General features: G+C 51.8%; 2 protein-coding genes across 8 annotated transcripts in view; both read left to right on the forward strand.

The window, feature by feature from the left end:
- The window catches only part of GJC2 (gap junction protein gamma 2), a 30,651-nt gene extending 15,004 nt beyond the window's left edge, over positions 1–15,647 (forward strand). For 4 of the 6 annotated variants that reach the window (XM_048062273.2, XM_048062272.2, XM_066991357.1 and 1 more), the window contains one exon: positions 10,829–15,647. In XM_048062273.2, coding sequence (XP_047918230.2) covers positions 10,849–12,096 — 1,248 coding nt within the window. In that variant the 5' untranslated portion in view covers positions 10,829–10,848 and the 3' untranslated portion in view covers positions 12,097–15,647. Of the gene's footprint in view, positions 1–6,623; positions 7,092–10,828 lie in introns of those variants that run through there. The other 2 variants (XM_048062274.2, XM_013182484.3) reach the window with 2 other exon arrangements.
- Positions 15,648–18,322: 2,675 nt separating this feature from the next.
- On the forward strand, positions 18,323–23,830 carry IBA57 (iron-sulfur cluster assembly factor IBA57). 2 transcript variants are annotated; one of them, XM_048062289.2, is made up of 4 exons: positions 18,323–18,417; positions 18,574–18,710; positions 20,052–20,398; positions 21,593–23,830. In XM_048062289.2, the coding sequence occupies exons 1-4, from the start codon at positions 18,412–18,414 to the stop codon at positions 21,982–21,984; spliced, it is 882 nt and encodes a 293-aa protein (XP_047918246.2). In that variant the 5' UTR covers positions 18,323–18,411; the 3' UTR covers positions 21,985–23,830. The 2 variants fall into 2 exon arrangements, with proteins under 2 accessions (XP_047918246.2, XP_047918245.2); XM_048062288.2 differs by having other exon boundaries at positions 18,337–18,710.
- The last annotated feature ends 1,418 nt before the right edge of the window (positions 23,831–25,248 follow it).

The following is a 25,248-nucleotide window of genomic DNA, read 5'->3' on the forward strand; positions in this document are numbered from 1 at the left end:
AGGTCTCCTTGGTGCCAAAGTGTGCTTCAGGCACCAGCACGGCCCAGATGGGGCCAGCTCCGTTCCCACCTGGATGCCAGCCTGAGGCCGCAGGGCCTGCCCCCTCGGCATGGGGGACCCAGTGGCATCCAGACGCAAATTTTGATGTGATCCCTCGTGCAGGGACTGCCAACCTCTCAGACATCCAGGAAGGCTCCCATCCTGCCCAGCCTGCGCTCTCCTTCGGATCACACTGCCCGTCCTTTATGATGCCCTGGGGCTCCCAGGGCAGGAACCGGACAGCTTGCCCAGCACCGGGCACTTCTCCGGGCATTTCTCTCTTCTATTCCTCTTTTTGGCACGTAGACACAACTGTTTAAACACCTCTGTGTATAATTATCGAGGCGGACATTTAAATATTTACTGGTGATACTGGGGTGACTGTAAATCTCAGTCAGCAGAGTAGAAACCTGCCCCGGTCACGCTGGGACCCCAGCCAGCAGGGTAGGAAAGCACTTGTAGTAATAATGTTTCCTTTTTTTTCTGTATTTTCTGTACTGTCTGTTATCTAAGAACAGCTGGCAGGAGCATGTCCAACCCGTTTGTTTCCTCATTTATCACGTTCGAGTCTCTCACTCTCTTCCCTTTTAACTATCTTCAAATCTTATTAGTGATGGAAAAACATCACAAAGTCGCGTCCAGGTGTCTGGCACTTTTGCTTTGCCCTTCGCTTCGTTGTCTTCAGTCTCCTTACGTAGTTGATGATGGATTTGTGTGTGTGGAGGATGCCGGGGGGGGGTCCCTGCTCCTCTGGAGGGGATGGTGCCATCCGTTCCTCCCCAGCCCCCGTGGCCTTGCCGAGATCCCTCGGTTGGTAACCACTCCAGGTCCGAGCCCTTCCAGGTGTGGAAAGCCTTGGGAGGACATTTTGTGTGGCGTTTATCCGGGGAGGCAGCAGGGATAGGTTTGTCGGGGGGAGGGACGGTCTGACAGCCATCCCCCACCCTTTTCCCCACTTGCACAACGCCGTTGTGGTTCTGCCTGGCCTGGCGAGTCGGAGGCTCCTCCAAAGCCAGGGGGTTGGGAAACAGAGGCTCCAGTGCCTTGTCTGAGAGGTTTGGTGTCATGGACACACGTGTCCCATTCAGACATGGTTTTGGTTCACCCTACAAGCGTGGGCTCTTGAGCTCCACCTCAGCTCCTCCAAGCAGGCCGCTCATGGAGCTGCTGGGTTTAGGAGGCCACCACTGGTTTTGGAGCAGGTCTCAGCACCCCGAGCAGGTGCCGCACCACACCAGAAGGACCTTCCACCTGCTCACAAGCACGGCAGCTCTTCCAAACCACCCCACGGGGGCTTCAGCCACACTGCTGCTGAAGGCAGTAAGGCCTGAGGCCTTCCCAGAGGGACAGGGCAGGCAGCTGGCTTGCTGCTGGTGGCCTGTAGACCAGGTTGGATGAAGGTGTGACCACACGTAGGGCATGGACCTGGCTCACGTAGCTGAGCTGGATCCCCCACGGGTCCCATTCCCACACAGCTTCCTGGGGACTTGCTCTCTGCAAGTCCCTGTCCTCACCAGGGCTGTGGTACAGCTCCTCTAATCCTCAATACCTTGGTTGGCAAATTGGTTACTTTCGGGGTGTTGAAGAGGCAAAGATAACTTTGGATCAGGTCATTCTGGGCTTCTCCTGCACTCGGGGGTTAAGAAATCTCCACCAAATCCCATCTCCAGAGCCATCCTCCCTCCTGCACTGTGGTTTGGGCAGGCGGACATCTGACAGAGGAGGCACGTGGTGATGGAGGTGACGCCGTCCTTCTTCTTGTTGGAACTCCTACAAAAACAGGCAAACTCTCAACGTCAGCAACCCACCTGTGTTTTTGCTCCCCACCTTCCTCCTCCCTTTTCCTGGGGCTCTTCCAAGCTCCTCTCTAACACACCACCTCTGCCCGTTGACAGGTGTTAGGGGAAACAAAACCCTTCTGGAACAGCCAAAAATGTGTCCGCTTTCGGTGCAGCTTGACTTTTTCCAGCGTTCCCTCATCTTTCCCGTGCACCTTGGCCTTTTTCCTCTTGATGCGCCTCTGCTCAGTGAACCACTAAAGGAGGAACGACCACAGGGGCGAGGACAGGCGGAGGTGATGCGCCGCGAACTTTTGCACATCCATTGTTGCCCGGGGATCCACTTCCTCTGATTTTGATGGATTTTTTGAATTTTTTTTTTTTTTCCTGCAAGTTCAGGAAGGTCTCCAACGAGCCCACCCTGGCGGGGCTTCACAGGGCCATGCCGTCGGCCAGCCAGCGCTGGGAACGCCGGCTGGGAAGTTTATTGCTTCCTGTTATGTGCCGCGGTGGGTTGGTGGGAGAGACGTGGGCCAGCGCCGGCACCAGGTACTGCCCCGGCACACGGGGTGGGGTTGGAAACGGCCCCTTTTCCTCTTCGCTTCTCCAGCTACTTCAGGAAAGGGAAGCAAATAAAAGGAATAATTGCTCGATTTGGCCTTTGCAGGGACCTCTGGCTGTTGAGGCAGATCTCCGCCTTTGGTCTGCTTGCTTTGGAGCAAGAACAGACGCAGAAAAATATCCTATAAAGGATATTCACCAAGCAGCGTCCCCACAGGTCCCCATCACGGTACCTTTCTTGCCACCTCTTGGTACATCAGCCTTGAAAACTTAACTGAAATGTTCCTGACAGACCAAAAAAAAAAAAAAAGTGGTTTTGTCAACATCGAAATTTATCTCAGGAATGTGTCCATCACAGCGAAAATTTCAGCTGGGAAGGGCTGGAATAAATCGCTTCTGCGCTTCAGCCCAGGCTTAAATGCTTCCTCTGGGCTTTTGTGCTTTGTGATTTAAATCTTATTGTTATTTTCCTTTATTGGATTTTTCTTGTCATTTTCAAAGTGAAGTGCTTTTACCTTTCCGCAGTTATGATTCAGTGAAATCCCAGGGAAACGTTTCACCGCTTTTCAGCAGAAACATTATTCATCCTGCTAACATCTGGCTTTTTCCTCCAATTACCAACCAAACCAAATTTAACAGGAATTCTGTTTTCTGACCTATCTTCTGGGCTGACTGAGGCCAAAGCGTGGTCCAAATTCAGTGGCAGTTGAGAGCTAGAGTTTATATTTTCCGAGTGCATTAAATAAAGCAGCTTCCACCTTGTTTTCAAGGTTACCCTTACGTTACCCAGCCAACATCCCCATGGGCTGTTTTTTTTTTCTTGATTTGGTCCTTGAAAGAGGCAGAGACCTGCCACAATGTCCTGATCCAGACCGAAACCTTCTCGGGTTGATCCAACAAGAAGAGCTGGGAGCAAAATCACCAAAAACCGAGCCCGATGATGAACGGGTAGAGGCCTGTGCTCTCTGGCTTAACATCCCTTCTTTACGCCTCACCATAGTTCTGAAAAGTCCACGCAGAGATTTGTGATGGAGCAGATTTTAGCAACAGACACTGCCATAACGTTTTACCCCGCCTGTAAATTTTGTGGTAAGACCGTTTTGAGGTTTTGGCTGAGTCCCTACGACGTGAGTCCTGCTTACTCCCAAGCCTTGGAGGACGCCCAAAGCTCTGGATGCAGGAGGGAAGTTTGCACAGCCGAGGATTGGGGTGGTCTGTAAGGTCCCTTGCAGCCTAAACCGTGCTGTGGTTGTAGGTCCAAAATGAGCCCGTAAAGTCCATTTTGCATGGGAAATAGGACATAAATTGCAAAGTCAGTTATTAATCACTGGTGGTGGGGAAAAAAAAAAAAAAGAAAAAAAAACAAAAGAGAGTAGAAATTCTCTGAGTCTCATAATTTTGAGGACAAGACCAGGGGGATTTCTGGAGGCGGTGCTGGAGGAAATGCAAGCTTTTGTGACCTGGGCTGGATGTGAAGCCAGCAGCAGGTGTGAGGCAGTCCTCTGCCTCCTCGTCCTCGTCCTCCTTGTTCTTCTCTTCCTCCTCTTCATCCTCCTCCTCTTCATCCTCCTCCCCCTCCAGTGCCCCGCTCCGGGAGGAGCAGAAAAGGAGGCTAATGGCAGGAAGAAGGGAATCAGAGACGGGAGGAAGCACCGACGAGGGAGGTTGCCCTTCCCTGAAGTATGTTTACATCTGACAAAAATCCCTGCTGAAAGCTGTTTCTGGAACCGCGGTGCTCTGCTCAAGGCACGGGGCTGCAAATAGCAGTCCAGACAAACCAGAAGCACTAACGAAATCAAAACCTGCCTCTTTTTTTTTTTTTTTTTTTTTCCTGTTTAGCTGCAATGTTTTAAATCGTCACCTCTGCTTGCACAGCCTGTCTTTCAGTGGCTCTCACCACCACTCACCAGTAACGCTGTGGTGCTTATCCCTTTTTTCTCTCTAAGTTTTGTAAAATTTGTCTCAACACGGTGACGTTGCTTCCTGGGTCTTGTTTTAAAGAGCAGGCCTGTTATCTGAACAAAGACTCTTTTCTTCGTTTTGCGTTGTTATGAAACAGATCAAATGAAAAACCAAAAGGTGGAAATTAGAGAAGAAAAGGAACCCCGTGCAATGCAGTACAGAGCTTCGGAGACTTGGGGCCAGGCTGCCTACCTATGGCTGCCGCTCACCACTGCAGGCAGGGAGATGCAGCACCAGATATTACTGTAATTAGTGGCAGCAGTTACTCATTTTAATGGGACATCCGAGAGAAACACATCCAGACCAATGCCTGGCTGGAGAGGTGGCTCCCAGCAGCCAAAAGTGCTCAAGCCTGCGTTACATCCACTCCCCTCCATCCCCACCGTTGTTTCTTGTTTGGTGCCAAGCACCAAATGGAGCCAGGACACGGGACGCTGCACAGAGAGTGAGAAGGTGCCTGTTGCTGCTTTAGCCTCTAACATTTATTTATGGCTAGAAAAGCTTTGTTTGGTCTCCAGTGCCTGCCTTGGGAGGAAGAAAACACAAGCTGTTTATAAGTGCGCATATCCCTGCCGTCCTCTGCTATTACCCTGGCTACATGCAGCGAAGGTTTTGCCATGCATGCAGCCTGCTCGGACGGTGAAAACCAAACTAAAGCACGCAGGAGAAAACGCTCAGCCTCCAGCCCTCTGCCTCCTTCCCCAGGTGATGCTTTGGTTCGGGGAGACGGGAACCACTAGATCCCCACCAGTGCGGGCGGCTGCTGGAGCTGCTGGAGCAGCCAGTGCCCTGCTCGCCCGAAAAACAGCCACCCCGAGAAGACGTCCACCAGAAGAGATTGCTGTGTGTATAAATAACCCGCACAGTTTGAAAGCAGAGGGTCTGGAGAGGCTGCGGGACCCACGGGACTGGGACGGTGCCGAGCTGCCTTTTATCTCCCAGCCGCTGCCTGCGCTCCTGCAGAGCCTGGAAGTTGTTCTCAGCTGGTTATTTTTAAAGAACTAATAATACTTCTCCGCGGCTCCATCCTGCACCCGCTGGGGCTGGTGGAAGTCTTGCCACGCTCCGTGGTGGGAATGAGGTTTTGGTGGCCATCCCTCAGGTCTGCTGGGTCTCACGGTCCTTCAGAGGTCGCTGGTGTGAAATGCGCTGGAAGCCGGATGGGAGAAGGCTCCCAGGGACCATGCGGTGGCCCCTGTGGAGGTGCCCACCAGGTTTCCCCACCACGTTGTCCCCAGACGTGAAGGACCCTGTCCCTCCAGCCTGCTGGAGGCCAGACCCAGCCCTGAGATGTTCTCAGGGCTAACATGAGATTTTTCTCCTTCTCCGTGGGGTCCCGATGGTCCAGGGAGGTCGGGGCATTGCTGGAGGAGATCTCCAGCCCTGGTGGTCTCAGGAACCAGCTCCGTATCACCCCAAGTCCTTTGAGAGTGCAAGCTTTGTAGGCGTGCTAAGCACTTAAGTTGAAGCATGAAGCCGGGGTCATGACCATTTAACCTCTTTAGGGACTCACTCCCCCCAAAATCCCTCCCTGGACCTGTCTACCCCTAGAGTGGCAGCCACCCCTCAAGGGTATGTTCAGCCCTACATCTAACTTTCCCGAATATAAGGATTTTTCCACCTGCCTATCAGAGATGGCTACTTCTGAGCAATGAATTAACTGACCGATTAATTAAATGAAATGACTTTGGAAATCTGTAGCAAATATCCTGCTTTGTCAGGACCTTACTGGGATAAAAGTTCCCAAAAAGGCATATGTTCTCTAATGTGATTCCCCTCGATCAAAATGTGCCTCCTCCCGCGCTTTCTCCCCTCAAAGGCTGAGTCAGATCCTTTTCGTGACTTGCTGGCTGCTGCTTCCTTCTCCTCCCGGGGAGACTTTCTGCCTCCACCCTCTGCTTTCACCCAGCAGCTACCTGGAGCCCCAGCGCCGATCCCACCGGTGCCAACGACTCCCCATGGGCAGAGCAGGGACGAGAGGTGCCCCCGGACCACCAGGAGGGAGAGTTTCTTCTCCACTTTCCTTAGGCTTCATGCGCATTCCCACGCTTCTTATTTCTTTTTCCTCCTGCAAAGAAGCCAGAAAGCCAGAATGTGTATCCCAAAGCCCTTCCCCATCCTTTTTCTACCCTCTGCCCCCATCCAGGTGCTCCGAGGGAGCACCACATCTTTCAGAGAAAGCCTCGCCTCGAGGAACACCAACGCAGGACCTTCACTCTGCCTTTCCTCACTGCTGAGCCTTGCTTCTTTCTTACTCTTTTTTTTTTTTTTTCCACCAGCTCTCTCCCCGAGAAACTTTTGCCAAAATGCATTTTCCACATGTTCCCTATTAGTCATGCTCTCTGTCTTACAAATCTGTTACCAGCGCCACTAGCTGATGCTATTAATTTACTTCCAGCCGGCTCGAGAGCTCGGCAGCAAAATTCCAGGCAGCGTTCCTAAAACCAGACCCGGCGGCTTGTTTGGATTTAAAACCCATGCCTCCTTCCCCCCTCCGGGATATAGATTCCACCTTCTCCCAAGGCTTGGGGAGACCCGGCGAGGTGTGGAAGCAGGAGGTTGCGGTGGGAGCGGGGCTGCCCCAGAGGCGGGGTCTGCAGTGCCTTAAATTCATCCCCGGAGCTCCGGTTTCCAACGGCCGGGGCATGGCTTGACCGCAGCGGTGGCGGCGGCAGGAGTTTATCTAGGGCAAGGCGCAGGAATGCCGACAGAGGAGGGCAAGCCGCCGCAAGAAGCACCATGTCTCTGTGAGTACGTTTCCCATTGTTTTCCCTTCAGTTTAAACAACTGGGTGGGAAGCGAGCGGAAAGGAAGGACGTCCAGCGAGCACGGATTTTCTTCTTTTTTTTTTTTCATCTATTATTCTTTTTTTCTTCTTCTATTATTCTTTTTTTCTTCCATTATTCTTTTACTTATTTTTTTTTCTCCCTGTTCTGCTTAGTTTACCCTCGGCTTTTAAAGTTTTCCCAGTTCCAACAGTCGTGCCTGCGATTGCACAGAGGGGTCAGTGGTTTTGGGGAAGTAACCGCAGTGGGAACGTGGAGCCAGCAGCTAATTCCTGGCTAAAATTGTCACTATCCTAAAACGCTGCTGCCGGGCAGAGAGGTCCAGCCGCTCTCTGTGCACCGTGTGCCCGATGTGCACCCCATGCACGGCAGCAGGGCTGGAGAAGCGTGCAGGCGGATGGCTGTGAATGAATGGATTTCCGAGCCGGAGGGATGGGAGGTCCTCTCAGGGGATGTCCGTGGCAGATAATAGAGCTACAAAAGCCAACAAATCCCAACCGTCTACCTGCTGCAGACCCGTGCACCCCTTCCCCAGGGGCTCGGCTGCCTGCCCTCTGCACTCAGCGGAGGAATGAGGGCTGCAGCACACAGATGCAAAAATCCAGTTCTTGGGCTTCGATAGCCAGCAGCGTGCGGAGCTGAGATACAGTCCTGGCCTGTTACCGTCCTCCCCATCGGCAAAAGTGAACAAATCCTTCCTCAGAAGCTTGTTTGTGTTAGAATTGGTTTTAAAATGTTAGCATAATACTCTCTCCCCACAGCTAAAGGCATCGAAATCCCACAGCGTTGCCTTCCCGGCTGGCACGTCGCAGGCCGAGCACGGGAAGCAGAACCAAGCTGGCCCTAGGAGGGTTTCTGCCCTCATTTCCCCCGGGTCCAGGGGCTGCAGGAGCTGATTTCTGCAGATGTTTCTGAGGGTCCAGGACAGCACCGACAGCTCTGCCTGTAGCTGGCATCCTCTGCGCGCCTCCTCAAAGCCCCAGCCTGCCAATTCTGCTGGTTCACGGCCTCTCTCCCTGATGCAGGGGGGCCGTGAATGTTTTTATGCCAACGTGGTGGGGTGCTCCTTCCTGAAAAATGCCTCCCAGAGGAGTCAGTGGGTGCTTTGTTACCAATCCTGACTAATAGGATTATTATAATTAGGATCCAAAGTGGAGTATTTGCTCCAAAATCCATCATTACCTGGGGCAGGCCCTCGCTGCTCCAGCCAAACTGCTGCTGGAAGGTGACTCCAGTCTGTGTGGATCATGTCACAGAACCACGGCACGGTTTGCGTTGGAAGGGACCTTAAAAATCACCCAGTTCCAACCTGTGCCATGGGCAGGGCCCCCTGCCCCCAGCCCAGGCTGCCCCCAGCCCCATCCAGCCTGGCCTTGGGCACTGCCAGGGATGGGGCAGCCACAGCTCCTGGGGGCAGCCTGGGACAGGGCCTCACCACCCTCAGAGTGAAGGGTTTCGTCCTCATATCTAATCTAAATCTCCCCTCTTTTTGTTTAAGGCCATTCCCCTTGTCCTATCCCTACACAGAGTCCCTCCCCAGCTGTCCCGCAGCCCCTTCAGGCCCTGGCAGGCCGCTGTGAGGTCTCCCCAGTCCCTGAGCGACCCTTGCAAAATGCTGAATTGCCCCCAGGGCCCGCCTCAGGCGAGCACCGAGCTGACAAACGAACTGCTCTAGGGGACATTCGAAGTCCATGTTTTCGAACAAGCCCAATTTGGGGCTCACAGCTAATTGGGGAAGCAGACGGTGGCTGAGCACTGACATGGGGACCAAGGGGCTGGGGCCCCGTGTGCTCCGTGCAGGCCCCAGACTTGCCTCAGCTGGACAGGGGTGCTCCAGAGGTGGAGGCACCATGTCCCACAGTGGGCAATCGGCACCCTGGTGCCTTCCCTTCCTACCCCCTGTCAGCTGGAGCTTGGCTGAGCGCTGGGATTAATCCTACAAATTGGCCGAGGCCCCATCCTGCCCTAATAGATCAGGGACACAACGCAGAGGGAGGGCTGAAGACACCTTAAAGTGGGTCCAGCGGGTCTAAAAGAAGCAAAAGGTGCTCAAAGGGGACGGTTTCCTGCCTCACCCCAGATAAATAACATAACGCTAAACCCAAATTCTTCAATAAAGAAAGAAGAGCTCTGTGGGGTCACTTTCCATGTTCTGCAGTGGCTGAGCTGTTGTTTTTGTGGCAGCGTTTCTGGACTGACCATCAGGTCTGAGGCGTCACTTTTGGGGCAGGAGATGAGGATTTCTGGTCCCAGTAGCATTGAGGGCTGTAGTGCTTCTCCAGGTAAGCTGAGGGCAGAGAGGAGACCTTCCCCAGCCCTGCTGGCTGGGCCGAGCTCATTCCGTGCTCCCTGCCCCGGTTTCTCCAGCTGCAGGACAGGAATTACAGCCCCCAGCACCATCTGCAGCGCTCCCGCGGTCCCAGCCTGGTGTGTGAAGACCTGGGAGTTTGGGTTCACAGAGGTTTTGTTTGATCTAGAAATAGCAGGGTTAGAAAATTCCATCTGCCGGCTCTCGAGAGCCCTCGACAGTGGAAGAATTGAGCTGGATCTCGAGCCTCCGGCCGCGCGAAGGCGAGCGCTGAGCAAACCAGAGCTGCTTGGCTCCCGTCCTAAGAAGCAGCATGAGCAAAATAACATTCCAGGAAGGCAAAACGTGGAGAACAGAGCAAGTCACGTTCGTGGCTTGCTCGTGTGCCGGCTGCTGCTCGCAGCTGCTCCCACCCCGTGCCTGAGTGGCTAAGGGGGGTTCAAAGCCTCCCCTGAAAACCTCAGGGTGGGGATTTTGTGTCTCCGTGTAAAAACGGTGCCAAGGGTTAGGACCAGGCTCAAGTCTTGCGGCGTCATTTGTCTTCCCGGACATTTACCCCCGTAAATGAGGGCTGTGGAGCAGCAGGGAGGTTTGGGAAGGCTCGGTTCTCCACCTGGGGAGCCATCACACACCCCACGCCAACCCGCTTGTGCCCACACTCATGCACTCGGCTCCGTCATCCACCACCGTCCCACTCCCTCTTAGCTCCCACCTAGGCACCGTTTCGCGGCTGGGACTGGGCTCATGGGTGCCCAATTCACCACCTGACATTAGGGGCACGGCTCCGAGCCTGGGGATGATCCGCAGCAGGGACGCAGGGGTGCAGAAAGGGTGAGCCGTGCAATTACCGCCTGCCTTTAATGATGCCTGGGGCAACCCAAGGAGCTTGGGCTGAGCCCCTGACTCCCACAAATGGAGCTAAACACAAAACAGTTCTTCTTCCTGCCCAGCTGTCCAGGTCTTCTAAAACATGCGTGGTTTTCCCTGCAAGCTTTTGAAGGTTTATTTTTAAAACAGTCTGCATTTGATTTAGGCATGTTTTGCTTTGTTTTTCAAACGGAACTTGAAAGGGACATCAGCCTGTAAATATAAATATTCCCATTCTTTCGCTGATTCTTTGCATTTTTCTGGGTTTGCTAATGAAAGACATTTCAGCATCCCCTGCTCCCGCATTCAGCCCAGGCGCTCGAGCCCGTGGCATGCAAGCGAAAGACTATCACAAGTTAAGGATGTTTTGGGTACCTAGGTGGCCTCCGTGGTGCATTGCATTCATTTTTAGTCACCCAAGCCCTTCCTACAGCTGCGCAACGTCTTGAAACAGGCAACAAAAAGTGTAGCTGGGATGTTGGGGTGTTTATTTACAGCTCTGTTGTCTTCCTTCCTTCTCCCTGCAGGTTATAACTGAGTAGCCCTTATGACCAACATGAGCTGGAGCTTTCTAACCCGCCTGCTAGAAGAGATTCACAATCACTCCACCTTTGTGGGGAAGGTCTGGCTCACCGTGCTCATCGTCTTCCGCATCGTCTTGACGGCGGTCGGCGGAGAGTCCATCTACTCCGATGAGCAGAGCAAGTTCACCTGCAACACCAAGCAGCCCGGCTGCGACAACGTCTGCTACGATGCCTTCGCACCGCTGTCGCACGTCAGGTTCTGGGTCTTCCAGATCATCATGATATCCACCCCTTCGGTCATGTACCTGGGCTACGCCATCCACAGGATCGCCCGGTCGGCGGAGGAGGAGAAGAAGTTCAAGGGATTCAAGAAGAAGAAGCAGTTTGCTCTGAACTGGCAGGCGGTGCGCAACATGGAGGACCCGATGGAGGCAGACGAGGAGGAGCCCATGATCTCCGATGACACGGCAGACAACGAGAAAGCCAAAGCCAAGCCCAAGAGCAAAGAGCAACAAAAGCACGACGGGCGGAGGCGCATCCAGCAAGAAGGACTGATGAAAATCTACGTCTTCCAGCTACTTACCAGGGCTTCGTTTGAAGTTTGCTTTTTGATAGGGCAGTATTTGCTCTACGGTTTCGAGGTAGAAGCTTATTTTGTCTGCAACAGACTCCCCTGCCCTCACACCGTGGACTGCTTCGTGTCCCGGCCAACAGAGAAGACGATCTTTCTGCTGGTGATGTACGTCGTGAGCTGCCTGTGCTTACTGCTGAACATGTGTGAGATGTTTCACCTGGGGTTCGGGACCATCCGAGACGCCATTCGCAACCGGAAAATCAACAGCTTTAGGCAGCCCCCCTACAACTACGCCTACCCGAAGAACATCTCCTGCCCTCCCGAGTACAACCTGGTGGTGAAATCAGAGAAGTCCACCAAGATCCCCAACAGCCTGATGGCTCACGAGCAGAACCTGGTGAACGTCGCTCAGGAGCAGCAGTGCACCAGCCCGGACGAGAACATCCCGGCAGACCTGTCCACCCTCCACAAACACTTGCGAGTGGCCCAGGAGCAGCTGGACATAGCGTTCCAGAGCTACAGCAGCACCCAGGCCAACACGCAGCCCTCTCGAACCAGCAGTCCCGCCTCAGGGGGCACGGTGGTGGAGCAGAACAGGGCCAACACCGCCCAGGAGAAACAAAGCGCTAAACCTAAGGCCTGCTTGGAGAAAGGGAGCTCCAGCAGTAAAGACGGAAAGACATCTGTGTGGATATAGCTTGTCTGATGGCAGAGAGGGCGGCGTAAGTGCGGTTTTTGTTTTGGTTTGTTTCTGGTTTTCGGTATTGTCTTGAGTTCATTTCACAGGGCACAGACGCAACTTTTATATAGAAGTCAAGAGAGAAAATTCAGACCAGTTTAGTGCTGTCTTCCGGTGCATTAACAAAAGACGTTTCCTTCCTCTTTCCAACTCGTTCTCCAGCTGGGAAACTCCAGCGAGCAACAGCGAACGCCGCATCCCACCGGGACCGGCCACGAGCAGGCAGCGCGAGGACGCAGTGCTGTAGGTCATACAGTGTTTAATTACTAAATACCCTTAATCAAAATTAACTTCTGATCCCTCGGTTGGAAGGGAAAACAACCAGTCCGTGGCATAAACTTTGACGACGTGCTGCCCTGCCTGAACCTGCAGACCTCAGGCATCGCTGAGGGTGGCAGAGATGTGTGCTGCGAGCGACGGCCCGGCACCCGCACCACTAACACAGCACCGAAGGCTTTCATCTTTTGGTCCCCTGCGCTGAAACACCAAGCAACTACGACTGACCACCCTTGCAGATGCGGTGGGAAGCACTGCGGTTACGGTGTTTGCAGCAAACCGCTGCTCCACATCATCAGAAAGTGCCTTTATGCAACCAGGAAAACAAAATCGCAAAGGGTTTCTACTACTTGGTTTGCTAATTTGAGCAGAGGTGGGAAGATCAGTGCTGGCAGATTTGTTTTTCTATTTAATGAAACCCTTCTAACTAGTGGCAGAGAGCAGATCTATGCATCGCGTGTATATGGTGTGTGTGTGCGTGCATATACGTATATACATGGACACGTGAACATGTGTGTGTGAATATAGATATAGAGAGAGATATATAAATGTAATATCAACCCTCTGGTAATTTTACAGCCTTCCAGCCTCACCGGGCCATGGGCAGGTTTCCACACACTTGTCTGGGGGGCTCACCAGCAGCTCCGGCTTCCCTGGGGGCAGGACCCAGGCCAGCAGCAAGAAGTTTTCCCCCAGTTTATGGACAGCTTCTTTTGGCTTCACTTGGTTTTAGGGTGAGGTAGCTCGTGCTGGATGTGTTTCGTCAGGATGGTTTCATCCTGGGAGCTGGGATGTCCCTGAGACGCTTGAGGCTTGGCAGATGCTCTTGCAAGAGTCAAGTTGTTGATTCACCACCATGGTCAAGGTCATACTTCACGTGAAGGAAGCAAAGCCTTTCTGAACACAGCACCACCCCTGCTGAGCTGCTCCCTCACGGCTGTGCCAGCACACAAGTCCCCATGCATTTCTCATCCACTGGATCAATGTACCTTCTTGATGGGCATCTTTCTCCTGTCCCCGAGATCAGTCTCTGAAAGCCTCAGGGGTGCCAGTTGTCACAGGCCAGCCCTTGGGGACCTGAGCGTGGCCATCAACACTGGGTTCACCGCACCAGAGCTGTGCAATGCCCTTGGGGTAGCTAAAAAAGGAGGTTCAAAAAGATGCAAAGAAACATCCTACAGGGTATTCAGCTGCAAATATTCAGCGTGGTTTTGGGGAACAGTTTCAGGCTTGTTCCTGGTCCCGCTGAGGGTACTGGTGAAACGCCTGGAGCGCTGCCTGCTCTCGCTGCTGGAGATCTTCCCCTTGACAAAGCCCAAATGCATCCAGGAGGAGGATCAGCGCCTCCTCACAGCAGCAACGGGCGGCAGCACACACCGGTTGCATGGAGGGATGCTTTGTGCTGTGAATTTTCCATGAAGGGCTTGTAGAGTTCACGCCGCGGTGGTAGGACACACATATCACACGGCTGGAGGGGCCGGGTGCTGGTGGGTGAGCTCCTGAAGGTACAGGGAGAGCACAAGAGGAGCTCTGGGTGGACATTTGCCCCTGGCGATTACAGCAGACACCAACGTGTCCCACACACTGATGTGAAATCCTCACCGAGGGAATCCCCCCACGTGGCCTGAGCACAGCCTGGTGAGGTCCCGGGGCTCTCTCAGGAGCCCACGACAGATCCGTTTCCACACCTGCAGGTTCAGAGATGCTCAGAGCAATGGTGCTGGAAAGGAGCACAGATCTTCTCGCCAACTTGCCAGCATCGAACGCATCCCCAAAGGCTAGCACCAACCCCCCGCTGCCACCCCTGGCTTCTCCCCTGCTCAGTAGACACGAAGAGACGCTTCTTCCCTTTGGGTCTGCAGAAGGTTGGGGGTGCCTGAAGATGGTCTCTCTTTTTTTTTTTCTTTTTTAATTTTAATTTAATTTGACTTTTCATTTTCATACCACGGATCCAGCACGCCGAGTGGGGTTTGGACGCTCTTGGTCCTGCAGCAGATCCGCAGCCTCCTCCTGGCTGGTGTCACCGCCCCATGCAATACGCACACACTGTTTTCCATAGTGGGAGTCGATAATTGCAATATTGACAAGTACTGGAGCCGGGGCAGACACTCGGGGGATCGATACCAGCTCCTCATCGGGCAGGGCAACCGCTCGCTCGGCCGCCCTCCCAGCCAGCCCTGCTCATCTCTAGGGCTTGAAACCTTCCCTTGCATCAAAGGCTTTGCATATGGGGGCCGATCTCGCTTCCCTATTTCTTTTTCCAAGAGTTTTGACAGGGACCAGAGCACACAGGCACGTCCATGGCAGGACTGCTCGGTGCTGGAGAGGGACGTAGGGTGTCCTGCGGGGCCCTGTTGACTCCTCTCACTCTGAGTCAGACACGCATTGAGGGTTATTATTACAATAATATTATTATTATATTGCTCACTTCCTCCTTTCCTCCTCCACTGCTTGGCCCCTGAAGCCCTCAGGAGGTTGTGTCTTCCACTGAGCCACCACCAGCAACGCGACCGGCGCGCACTGAGCGGCTCCTTCCAGGGCAGGAGGAGCAAGCCCACCTCCGCCGTGTCCGTCTGGGGAGCAGAAGGCAAAGAAGGCAAAATAAGCAGAGCCACAAGCAAAAAAAAAAAAAAGAAAAAAAAACCCCTCACAAACCCAACCGGCAGCCGGAGGAATTTCAAGTAGACGACTGGCAGCGTCGGCCGCGGAGGAGACGCCAGTAGAATAATTAACGCTTTGCTTTTCTTCCTGCGGGTCGGTCATTTTGTTCACGCTCCGGACGGGTTTAGCTCTGTAGCTGAACTAATCGTAAACGTTGACACTCTCGCTAAGCTTTGCCGGGTAAAGCGCCCGCCCTCGCGTTTCTGTTCTTGCCATTCAGGGCCAGGAATGTCCCACGTAAAAGCCAGATTACCTTGTTGCTTGCATCGCATTCCTCTGGGAAATACTTGAACTTAACTCGAGGCCATAACCAGTCTGTGCTGTTATGAAGTTTCTGGGATTTTTTTGTTGTCGTTGTTTTTTTTTTTTTAATGTACTAACTGTATTTGTACTAGAAAACCTTTGAGTATGAGGTTGAATCTCTAAGTATTTTTCAGTGTAAACGTTCCATCTGGGCTGTAGTTAGAATATGAAGCACTGGTCAAAGGAGAGATACGTCAGCCCGACTCTTCAACCGGCTATTCCACATCCATTACTAATAAATGGAATAAAACTTACGTTTTGTTACAGTACGCAGAGTGTGTCCTGTTTCTGTGCGAAGGGGGCTGAATGTTGATGAGAAGACATTCTTCTCAACCTCTCATTTGCCCGGTTTAACCATATAAGACCTCTATTTTCCCAGATACGGCTATAAATCACCGCAAAATATTTTTGCCTTAAGAAGCAGTTGACCTTCGGGTTGTTTGGGATGTGTTGTCTCTCTGATGAATCACTGCCTGGAGTTCCTTCAGGCGTGGAGCTGAAACCGCCTAGAAAAAGCCTCTACCCTGAAAACTGAGAAAACTTTTCCGAGGCTGGGAGAAGTCAGGAGCAAAGGCGAGCAAACGCTGGGAGAGCCCTTGTGAGAAAGCCTGCTTTTCGGAAAGCCCTCCGTCTTCGCCCCTCCCATTAACTGGCAGGCATGTTCGCTCACAACTGCCATCCAAAGAGTCTTCAGGAAACGGATTTGGGGCGGAAACGTGCATTTTTTGCTGTTCCTCTGGCAGCTGGGCTGTCTCCACGACTCCACTGGCAAAGCAGGAGCAGCTCTCCCCAGGAGATGAAGGGAAATGGGGCCCTGCGAGGCGTCCTTGAGGATGGCCGGTGGTCAGAGGCACCTTGTAGGGCACCCACTTTGCAGTGCTACACAAAGCAGATGAAAGAAAGAAAGAAAAAAAAAGTCTTGCTAAACAACAAGGCGTCCTTCAGACCAGGAACAGGCTGAATTCGCCCATGCTGTGGGGTGATACCAAAGCCGAGCACCCATGGGTGCTGACCTCAGCCTGGTGCTGCTGCAGGACTGGGCCCTGCGGCGAGATTCCCTCGCTAGCAGCCTTCATCTCTCACCTCAATTCCTCCGGGACCCAGCCTGGGGGCAGCCCTGTCCTGTCCCAGCGGGCGAGTGGCATCAGCGAGGGGTGAGGTGTGCGGAGCAGCAGTACCCCTCTTCCCCAGGCCATCTCCAAATTCCTGCTGCTGAGAGAAGTGGCAGCGGCAGCCTCGGTCTTGTATTTTCTCGTTTCTCTAGAAAGCCAGGCCGAAATGCCGGCGGCTCTCCAGCACCCCTGAGATCACAGGGCTCGTCTTGTTCATCAGCTGCTCCACATCTGTCCTGCCAACAGCATCTCACCAGCCGCCAGTCGCTCCCCCCTGGGGAAATGACAATGACAGCTTTACCTTCGTTTTCAGACAAGTCTCGCGGTTTTTTGTGCCACCCAGGCCAGCTGCAAGCTGTGTTTCCCTCCCGTGCCCTGACCCCCTGGATGCACAGCTCGGGGACTAGCACGTGCACGGGGCTGGGGCTGAACAATCGCATCTCACGTGGGTTTGCGGACGGGAGCTTGTGTGCTCTGAGGAAAAGCCGAAGGAAAGGAGTGCACGGCAGCAGTGCTGGGCTGCGGGCAGGTGGCCAGGGGGCAGCCGCTATCGGCACAGCAGTAGTGGCAGGACAAAGGGGGATTGGCTTTAAACTAAAAGAGGGGAGATTTAGATTAGATATGAGGACGAAACCCTTCACTCAGAGGGTGGTGAGGCCCTGGCCCAGGCTGCCCCCAGGAGCTGTGGGTGCCCCATCCCTGGCAGTGCCCAAGGCCAGGCTGGATGGGGCTGGGGGCAGCCTGGGCTGGGGGCAGGGGGCCCTGCCCATGGCAGGGGGGAGGCTCTGGATGATCTTTAAGGTCCCTTCCAGCCTGAACTGCTCTGTTATTTCACGTTTCTATGATTCCAAGTGCACTGAGGGCAGGGCGCAGACTCCTTCTCTCCAGCGTAGTTTTTCCACACAGATGCTGAGCAGAGAGGGGGGGGTCTCAGGGTAGAGAGGAGAGGACCAGACAAGCCCATGCATACATGCTTCTGGAAGCACAGGTCAGATGCAAACTGCCTCAAATGCAGTTCCCAGTGAGGGACACGGCAGTGCTCAGTCTCACCCTGTTCATCTCACAGGAGAGCACCCGCCACATGCAATATTGCCCTCCTGAACAAAGGCAGGAGGGTCCTGCTGGAGAGGGGCGCTGGTGCACCATAGCTTCATCGGGTGCCGAACGATGGAGGTGGAGGGTGGGTAGGAGGCACCCCATGTCTGCCACATCCATGGGGCCAAAGCTGGATCCGGCTGTGGGTCCACAGTGCCCGTTACCCCTGGGGACTCAGCCCAGCTGTGCTTCCAGATGTGCAACTTCTTCCAGACCTCTAAATGTGCCGCTCTTGGCAGGGATAAAAAAATAAAAATAAAAATAAAAAATAAAAAAACAACGATGGGCATCACCTCTGCATCCCCAGCTGGCTCAGCCACCATGTGTGCAGCTCCCCCAAGAAACAGCCCCAATCAGCCGTATTTTAGGGTTTGGTGGGTTGCGCCTTGGGACCATCGCATTTATTTGGGGACAGCTGAGCCCCCCGTGCCCAGGGCAGCAGGAGGGATGTGACCACAAGCGACAGGCACCCCCAGCTGGGGGACGAGCCCCAAGCTGACGAACCATGGCAGTACCAGTCCCTTGAGAGCCACCCGTCCCCTGAGAGCCACCCCAAGGAGCGCCACCGGGGTGGGCGCGCAGCTAGGTGGGTTGACCAGGCGGCCCTAGGGGCTGGGGCGGCCAGGTCTACCCGGGGCTAGGCCCGCTGGATGGGGCGTGGTCGCAGGAGGGGGTGTGGTCTGTGTGAGGGGGCGTGGCTTGCAACCAGGGGGCGTGCCCCGCCCCTCCCCGCCGGCAGGTGGCGCCCGGCGGACACACACAAGATGGCGGCGGCGGCGGGAAGAGGAAGCGGCGGCCCGCCCTGACAGCCCGTTACCCCGCCGCCATGTTGGTGAGGGCGGGCCTGCCCGGCCTGCGGCGGCTGTGGGGGCGCGGAGGGGGGAGAGGGGCCGGGACCGGGGCCGGGGCTGCCGCCGCCGCCTGGTGCTTCCCGGCGGGCCGGGCGCTGCTGAGCGTGCGGGGCGCCGAGGCCGCCATCTTCCTGCAGGGGCTGCTCACCAATGACGTCACGCGGCTGGCGGGGGCGGGGCCGGGGGAGGGCGCCGCGCCCCCCCTCCCGCGCGCGCTCTACGCGCATGCGCTCAACGTGCAGGGCCGCTGCCTCTACGACCTCATCCTCTACAGGTGAGACCAATCGGGGGGGCGGGGGGGGGGGGGGAGATGGGCGAGACCATTGCCGGGAGGCGGGGGGGGAGCCTTGGAGCCTGCGCTGTTGCCATGGAAACGGGGGCACGCGGCCTGCGCGGCCTGCTGTGTGGTGGCATAATTCTAATAAAGTGAAAATTCGAATAAAATTATAATTATGTATCTTATTTTATCATTCTCATAAAATGACAATTATTTTATTTTATCATTATTAAAAATGATTTTTTTAAATTTTATCATCATAAAATGATAATTACCACAAAGATCATTATTTATTTTATTTTATCTTATCTTTATTAAAAATGATATTTTTTATTTTATCATCATAAAGTGATCATTACCACAAAAAGATCATTATTTATTTTATTTTGTCGTTATTACAAAATGATGATTTTATTTTATTTTACCATCATAAAGTTTTAGTTTTTATTTTATCATTATTATAAAACGATAATTTTTATTTTATTATCATAAAATTCTATATTTTTTATTTTATCACTATCATAAAATGATAATTCCTGTCAGCGGCAGTCACACACCCGCCCCTAAGAAACTTCGTGCGTGTCTTTATAAATTCAAAAAAGTACCGAAAGCAGCTCCTCTGTATGATTTTCCTCCCTGGCTGTCATTTCTGTGAATTATCCCACAGAAAATTACAATAACCTGACTTTTTAAAGCAGCCCTCCCAGCTGGTCCGGTGTCTGAGGATCTGTCTGGATGGTGTCCAAGGGGTTTGGGTTCTCCACTCGCTGCCATTAATGGGGTCATTAGCACAAGCAGGATGTCTGGCACTAATTACACTTTATAGCCACCTGACCCAGGTGTGAGAGGGGAAATGTGTAAGCCAGTGAATAAACATCACAGAATCACAGAATGTTAGGGATTGGAAGGGACCTTGAAAGATCATCTGTTCCAATCCCCTAAACATCCCGTTTGTCACTCGCTCGTCCCGTTTGTTTTGGGACATCCCGTTTGTCCCAGGTCACTCGCTTAGTAATGAAAGGCACAAAAATGAAGGCCAAAAGATGGACTGCTTATGGTCTGGAAGAGAATGAGAAAAGTATACGTGTCAAAAACATGCTCAGGGTGACCCTGCTTGAGCAGAGGGGTTGGACTGGATGATCTCTGCGGGTCCCTTCCAACCTCAACCATTCTGTGATTATTTTGTTACAGGGTGCTGAGTGCTGTCCTTGTCTGCGGCAGCAGCAGCAGCATTCCCCAGATCTCTGGATTCGGACCAGGCTCAAGATAATAATGCCTGTTTGCTTCCTCCGCCGTGGGGGTTTGCTTCCCTGACCTTGTAGGTGTTGCTTTTTTTAGGCTTCACGAGAGTCCAGAAGAAGAGCCACACATCCTGCTGGAGTGTGACAGCAGCGTGCTGGATGCCATACAGAAACATCTGAAACTGTACAAGATCCGGAGGAAAGTAAACATCGTCCCTTGCCTTGACCTTTCTTTGTGGGCCGTCTTCCCTGGGGAGCAGGCTGGAGATATCGCTGGTTCCCTCGCACAATGTGCAGACCAGGCTCTGGTTTTAACTCCTGACCCCAGGACAGAAGTCATGGGGTGGAGACTGGTTACAAAGAAAGGAGTAAATCTGACAGAGGTCATCCCTGGAAGTCGTATCGGGAGCATTCAGGATTACCACAGGCACAGGTATAAGCAAGGTAAAGCCAATACCTGTTTTGCACTCTCTGTCACTGGATTTTAGATAAATGAATTTCTTTATTATGAGGGTCTTATTATCAGAGTCCACTCTGATATTGATCGGTGGAATAAATTATAAACGCTACAGGGGAATGCCTCAGTGTGTTTAACTTTTTAATAAAGGCAGGAATTGTTTGCTAATTTAAGGATAAGACTGATCCAGTAGTTACAATTCTGGCCTGTGGCAGAATCAATATTTGAGTCCAGTTTCCCATTATAAAAATCGTGGGATTGTGGGTCAGCGAAAGAAAACGGGGATTATTCATTTTCTTAGAGGGGAATTTCTGTGGTTTGAGTCATTTTAATTATTTTAGAGTTATGCACAATCTACATATTTTCCTTGTTGCTAAGGAAGGAAAAGGAAACACCCTGACATACTTTCCTAGAAATGTATGACTGGATTTGCAGTTATTTTGGAGGCCAAGGAGTGTATGTTTGATTTGAGAAGGAGTTTGGTCTTGAACGCCTCTGTGCCTGTGCAGAGCTCCCGTTGATTTTACTATGTCCACATAGACAGTGGAATCAAATAATTAGCAGACAGAAAGATGATGGTCGTCTGCTAATAAACAACGATCACAACGTGAGTGTCTGTCTGGTACAGAAAAGCAAACTGTTAATGGGTCACAGTGGGCTGGACCGCGGCGGTATGCTGCCTCCCAGAAATACCAGCGCTAGTCTTGCTTGCTACTACAAAAAGCCAGGCCCAGCACTGCTTCAAAAAAAAAATAACATGCCACTGGTCACAAAAGAAGCAGTCATAGCTACTCACACAGCATTTGACAGTTGGCTGGGTTACTTTTGCTAGCTTTGAAGAAAATAACTCATTGATGTTACGGTCTACCTGTGGGAGAAGATAATTTTGCCATTAGCATTAAATGTATGTTGATGCCTTTGTATGGGAGTCTGTGTTGCTCAGCTTCACAGGACTAGGGTTTAGTGCAGTTTTTCCTGTTATCTTTTAGAATAATCTTTGCTAACCCTGAACATTTACAGCTAGTGGTTTCATTAAGGCCCAGACCGGAGTACTGGCAAGCTCATTCGTTTACATTGCTTCTTCTCACCTCTCATTTTATAACACAGAGGAAACATACTCCAGAAATCTAAAATACTGAACATGTTACTTTATTTACATGTTGGTTTTACTCCTTTCCTAGGAATTCCTGAAGGTGTGAAAGATCTCCCTCCTGGAGTAGCCCTCCCGCTGGAATCCAACCTGGCCTTCATGAACGGCGTCAGCTTTACCAAAGGCTGCTACGTGGGACAGGAGTTAACAGCCAGGACCCACCACATGGGTGTCATTCGCAAACGTCTGGTGCCAGTGCAGTTTTCAGTTCCTCTTCCCCAGGAGAGCATTCCCGAGGGTGCCGAGATCTTGACTGAATCGGGAAAGTCAGCTGGCAAGTTCCGGGCTGGAGGAGATGAACTCGGCATAGCTTTGCTGAGGCTGGCTAATATAAACGAACCACTCTGCCTAAACGTAGCGGGTGATAAGGTGAAGCTCACCGCAAGTATCCCTGAGTGGTGGCCAAAAACTGCTAGCAAATAAATGAGGAGCCGCCACTTGCACATTTGCCTTATTGAGAGTATTTTTGTGTGACAAGCTTGGGAAGGTGACTGTGCCTTCAGCTGTTGTTTGTGGTGTTTGGTGAGGGTGTGTGTCAGCAGAATTCTTCAAATTGGGCTTAAACAGCAGGAGCCCAAACCAGCAGCAAGTGCTGCTGACTGTAATGCTTTGTGGAGAGACCCTTACACAGGGAAGCACACCTTTCTCTGAGGGTGCCCCTTGTTTATTTGGACTCCTGCTGAATCTTCAGTACACCACTTGCTCGATCAAGTTGTATTCTGCACGGGGTGCTGTGTGTATGGAGAGACCAGAGTGAGTGATGGGGCAGGAGTATCACCACTCTATGCACTGAAGTTTTGTGTTCAGAATTACCAATCTGTGGTATTGTAATTTTCCACTGGGGAGCATGCTGCACTTACCTTGAATAGGATGTATCGTTGCTATACTCAGGCTGAAGTGTTCATTGCAAAACACTCATTGCATTGAGCTTCTTATTAAACTTGCTGATTGGGTGGGTATTTTTTTTTCCACCACTCTAACTTCTAATTGTGCTCAGGAAGAGGAATAAATTGTACTTCTCCTTTCAGATCTGCTTTTAATACATCACGCCACATTGAGAAGTGGGGGAAAGCTCTCAAAATATCCCTGTCCTGTTCCCCGCTTCATAGCCAGCAGAGGGAGCACAGCCAGAGCAACCTGCACCGAGCTCCTGTGCCGTTGCTCACCTTGGCCACGCGTGCTTTGCTCACTCAAACAACTGTTCAGAGAGGAAAGTGATATTTTATGGAAATAAGGTGTGCTGGGGCATGCCCTGGAGTGGCTATTGTATTGGTGTACTGGTGCTTGGCTGAATAATCTATTACTATAAGCACCTTCCCTCCAGCGTTACTGATCGAGTTGCCAACAACAGTTGAGGGGTGGATTTTTTGGCAACTTTGTAATTTGTACATGAATGTGTGCACAGTTACATAGGAGGAAAGATTCCTCACTGTGTTTCAGTTAGGCTGGTGTAGTTGCAAATGAAGGTAATGCCAGGTGAAGGTGTTGTGATTAAATGCAAAAAACACTAAGACCACGTGCCCCGCAATCTTGTAGAAAAATCCTCTGAACTTTCCTGAAGGCTTCAGCAGAGGTAACACAGCTGGTGAAGGGACAGCGTGCCCCCACGTCACACTGAGGTCCTTGCTCTTCCTTCTGCGTAAGCTGCAGTCTCTGGGGCAGGGGTTAGTGCTTAGCCTGGTGCTTGGGGCAGGATTTTCACCATGTTCATTTCTCTGGCTGCTTCATCACCACACTTGTTCTTCCAAGAGCTCTCTGTGTCCCTCATACAAAAGCCCGTTTTGGGTGAGACCCTGCTGCCATCCCTAGCTGAGGTTTTCTCCATCCACAGTCCCCTCTGGGTTTTTAGAGCAGCCCAATACTTCTGGGTGTCTTTGCTGCTTTTTTCTATCTCCTGCTGCTCTTCTTTAAGCTTGTTCCTGCTTCTGCAATCGATGTGTCCATCTCCCTGTGCCCCAAAGCCAGACAGGTCCGTGCCTGTCAACCTGTGGCAATTTATAGGAGCCCTATGTATTTTTATATTACAATAAATCTATTATGTGTTCAGTCTTGTATTTCCATGGGTGATGAAGGGGGTGATGAGAGAGTTTAGCAGGTGACTAAAAACGCTCTTGTATGCATATTTGTAATAAAAAACCGTCCAAAGTGTGTTCTATTACTGTGAAGGGAATTTATCTGTGAAAAAAATGCTCATATTGCTTAAAGCTCATTAAGCTTGCTGTGAAATGAATCTGTGGAATATCTCATTAAAAGTTTATTGTATCAGTAATTTAAATGTGACTTCTCTTAGAGGGAGAGACACTAGCCGTTGTTTAGCTTGTGCAAGGATATACAACAGAAGAGTTGTTAGGGCTGGTTGCCGACAAGAAACATGTTCAACACAGCCCTAAAACACTGTGATGGGTTTGAGATTGTTAAAAAGTCTCTGCGCTGGAAAAATAAATTAAACTGTAGTGCTTCACACTTTCAGGATCCTCTGAAGGCGACAAAGGAGAGACTGTGCTGCCTGTGTTTATGCCAGTCTGACAGAAGCAGCTTTTCCTCTCAGCCACCCACTGTGCAAAGCCTTCTCAAAATAGTTATATTGCACTGCCATACCAACAGCCTGAATAAACATCGCATTTCTTCTGTCTGGGGAAGCCCAATACCTCTTTTCTGGTGCCCAATACCTCTTTTTCTCTCTTAAGTATTTGAAAGGCTTTTTTTCTGTTGACAACTGCTGCATTTTTCAGACTGCAGACTGAAAATGTGCAGGCACAAAATATGCCCACAGGCTGATTTTCAGAGGCACTAGACCACTTCTGGAGGTGAGAAGGGATGTTGCAGAAGTTGGGAGGGCAGCCCCCATGCCCACCATCCTCTTTTTTTTCTCTTTTTATTCTCCCTCACAGCCCGCTCCATCACTAAGAGCTTTGTCTGGGTGAGCTTGGGCTGAAAGGTCAGCAGCACAGCTTTATAACTACGAGCTTGCATTTGCAGTGGCATTTACTCTACTATTGATTTTCGGTAAGGAAAATCACATTCAGCTAAGGTAGAACTGAATGAGGCACAAAGATCCATTGCTGAATGAAGAAGCTATCAAATACAAGCTAGTCAAAAACAGAGTAACCACTGACCTTTCTGTTAGCTGCATAAACTGATGGGTCAAAGTGGTACTTTTAATGAGCAATTTCAGTATGAATGAGGAAAAACTGAGAAATAAATCACTGGAGGGCTGCTGCCTGCGTGATCTGATGCCTTCCTAGCCAGGATTTAGGCACAGCCCACATATTAGAGGATTACCTCCCTGCAGACTGCTCTCAGTTGCCAAAATCCTTATCAAACTGCTTGCTCTGAAATTTCCAACCAGGTGTAGACAGCTTGAAACACCTGAGCGTGGCTCACACAGTCCCCTTGCAGGGAAACAAGATGCTTTTGTGGTGCAAAGCCATCTGGTTTTTGTGCTTTTGCCAGCAGGGGATGAGCATTGCCCCGGGTTACCGAGCTCAGCTGCGTGTATTTACCTCCCCAGAAGCTAGGTGAGGTGAATCCCACACCAGGTGCTTGTCTCAGACTAAATATAGCTGAAAAACGTCAGCCAGAACAGATTATATCTGTAAACACGCAGCTATGGGACAAGGCGTTGTTGTGGCTATTTAAAAATCGCGGTGGCCCTGCCTGGCAGAAGTTTCTGGGCTTTCTGAAGTG

Source organism: Anser cygnoides, chromosome 2 (assembly GCF_040182565.1).
Source record: "Anser cygnoides isolate HZ-2024a breed goose chromosome 2, Taihu_goose_T2T_genome, whole genome shotgun sequence".
Taxonomy (NCBI): Eukaryota; Metazoa; Chordata; class Aves; order Anseriformes; family Anatidae; genus Anser; species Anser cygnoides.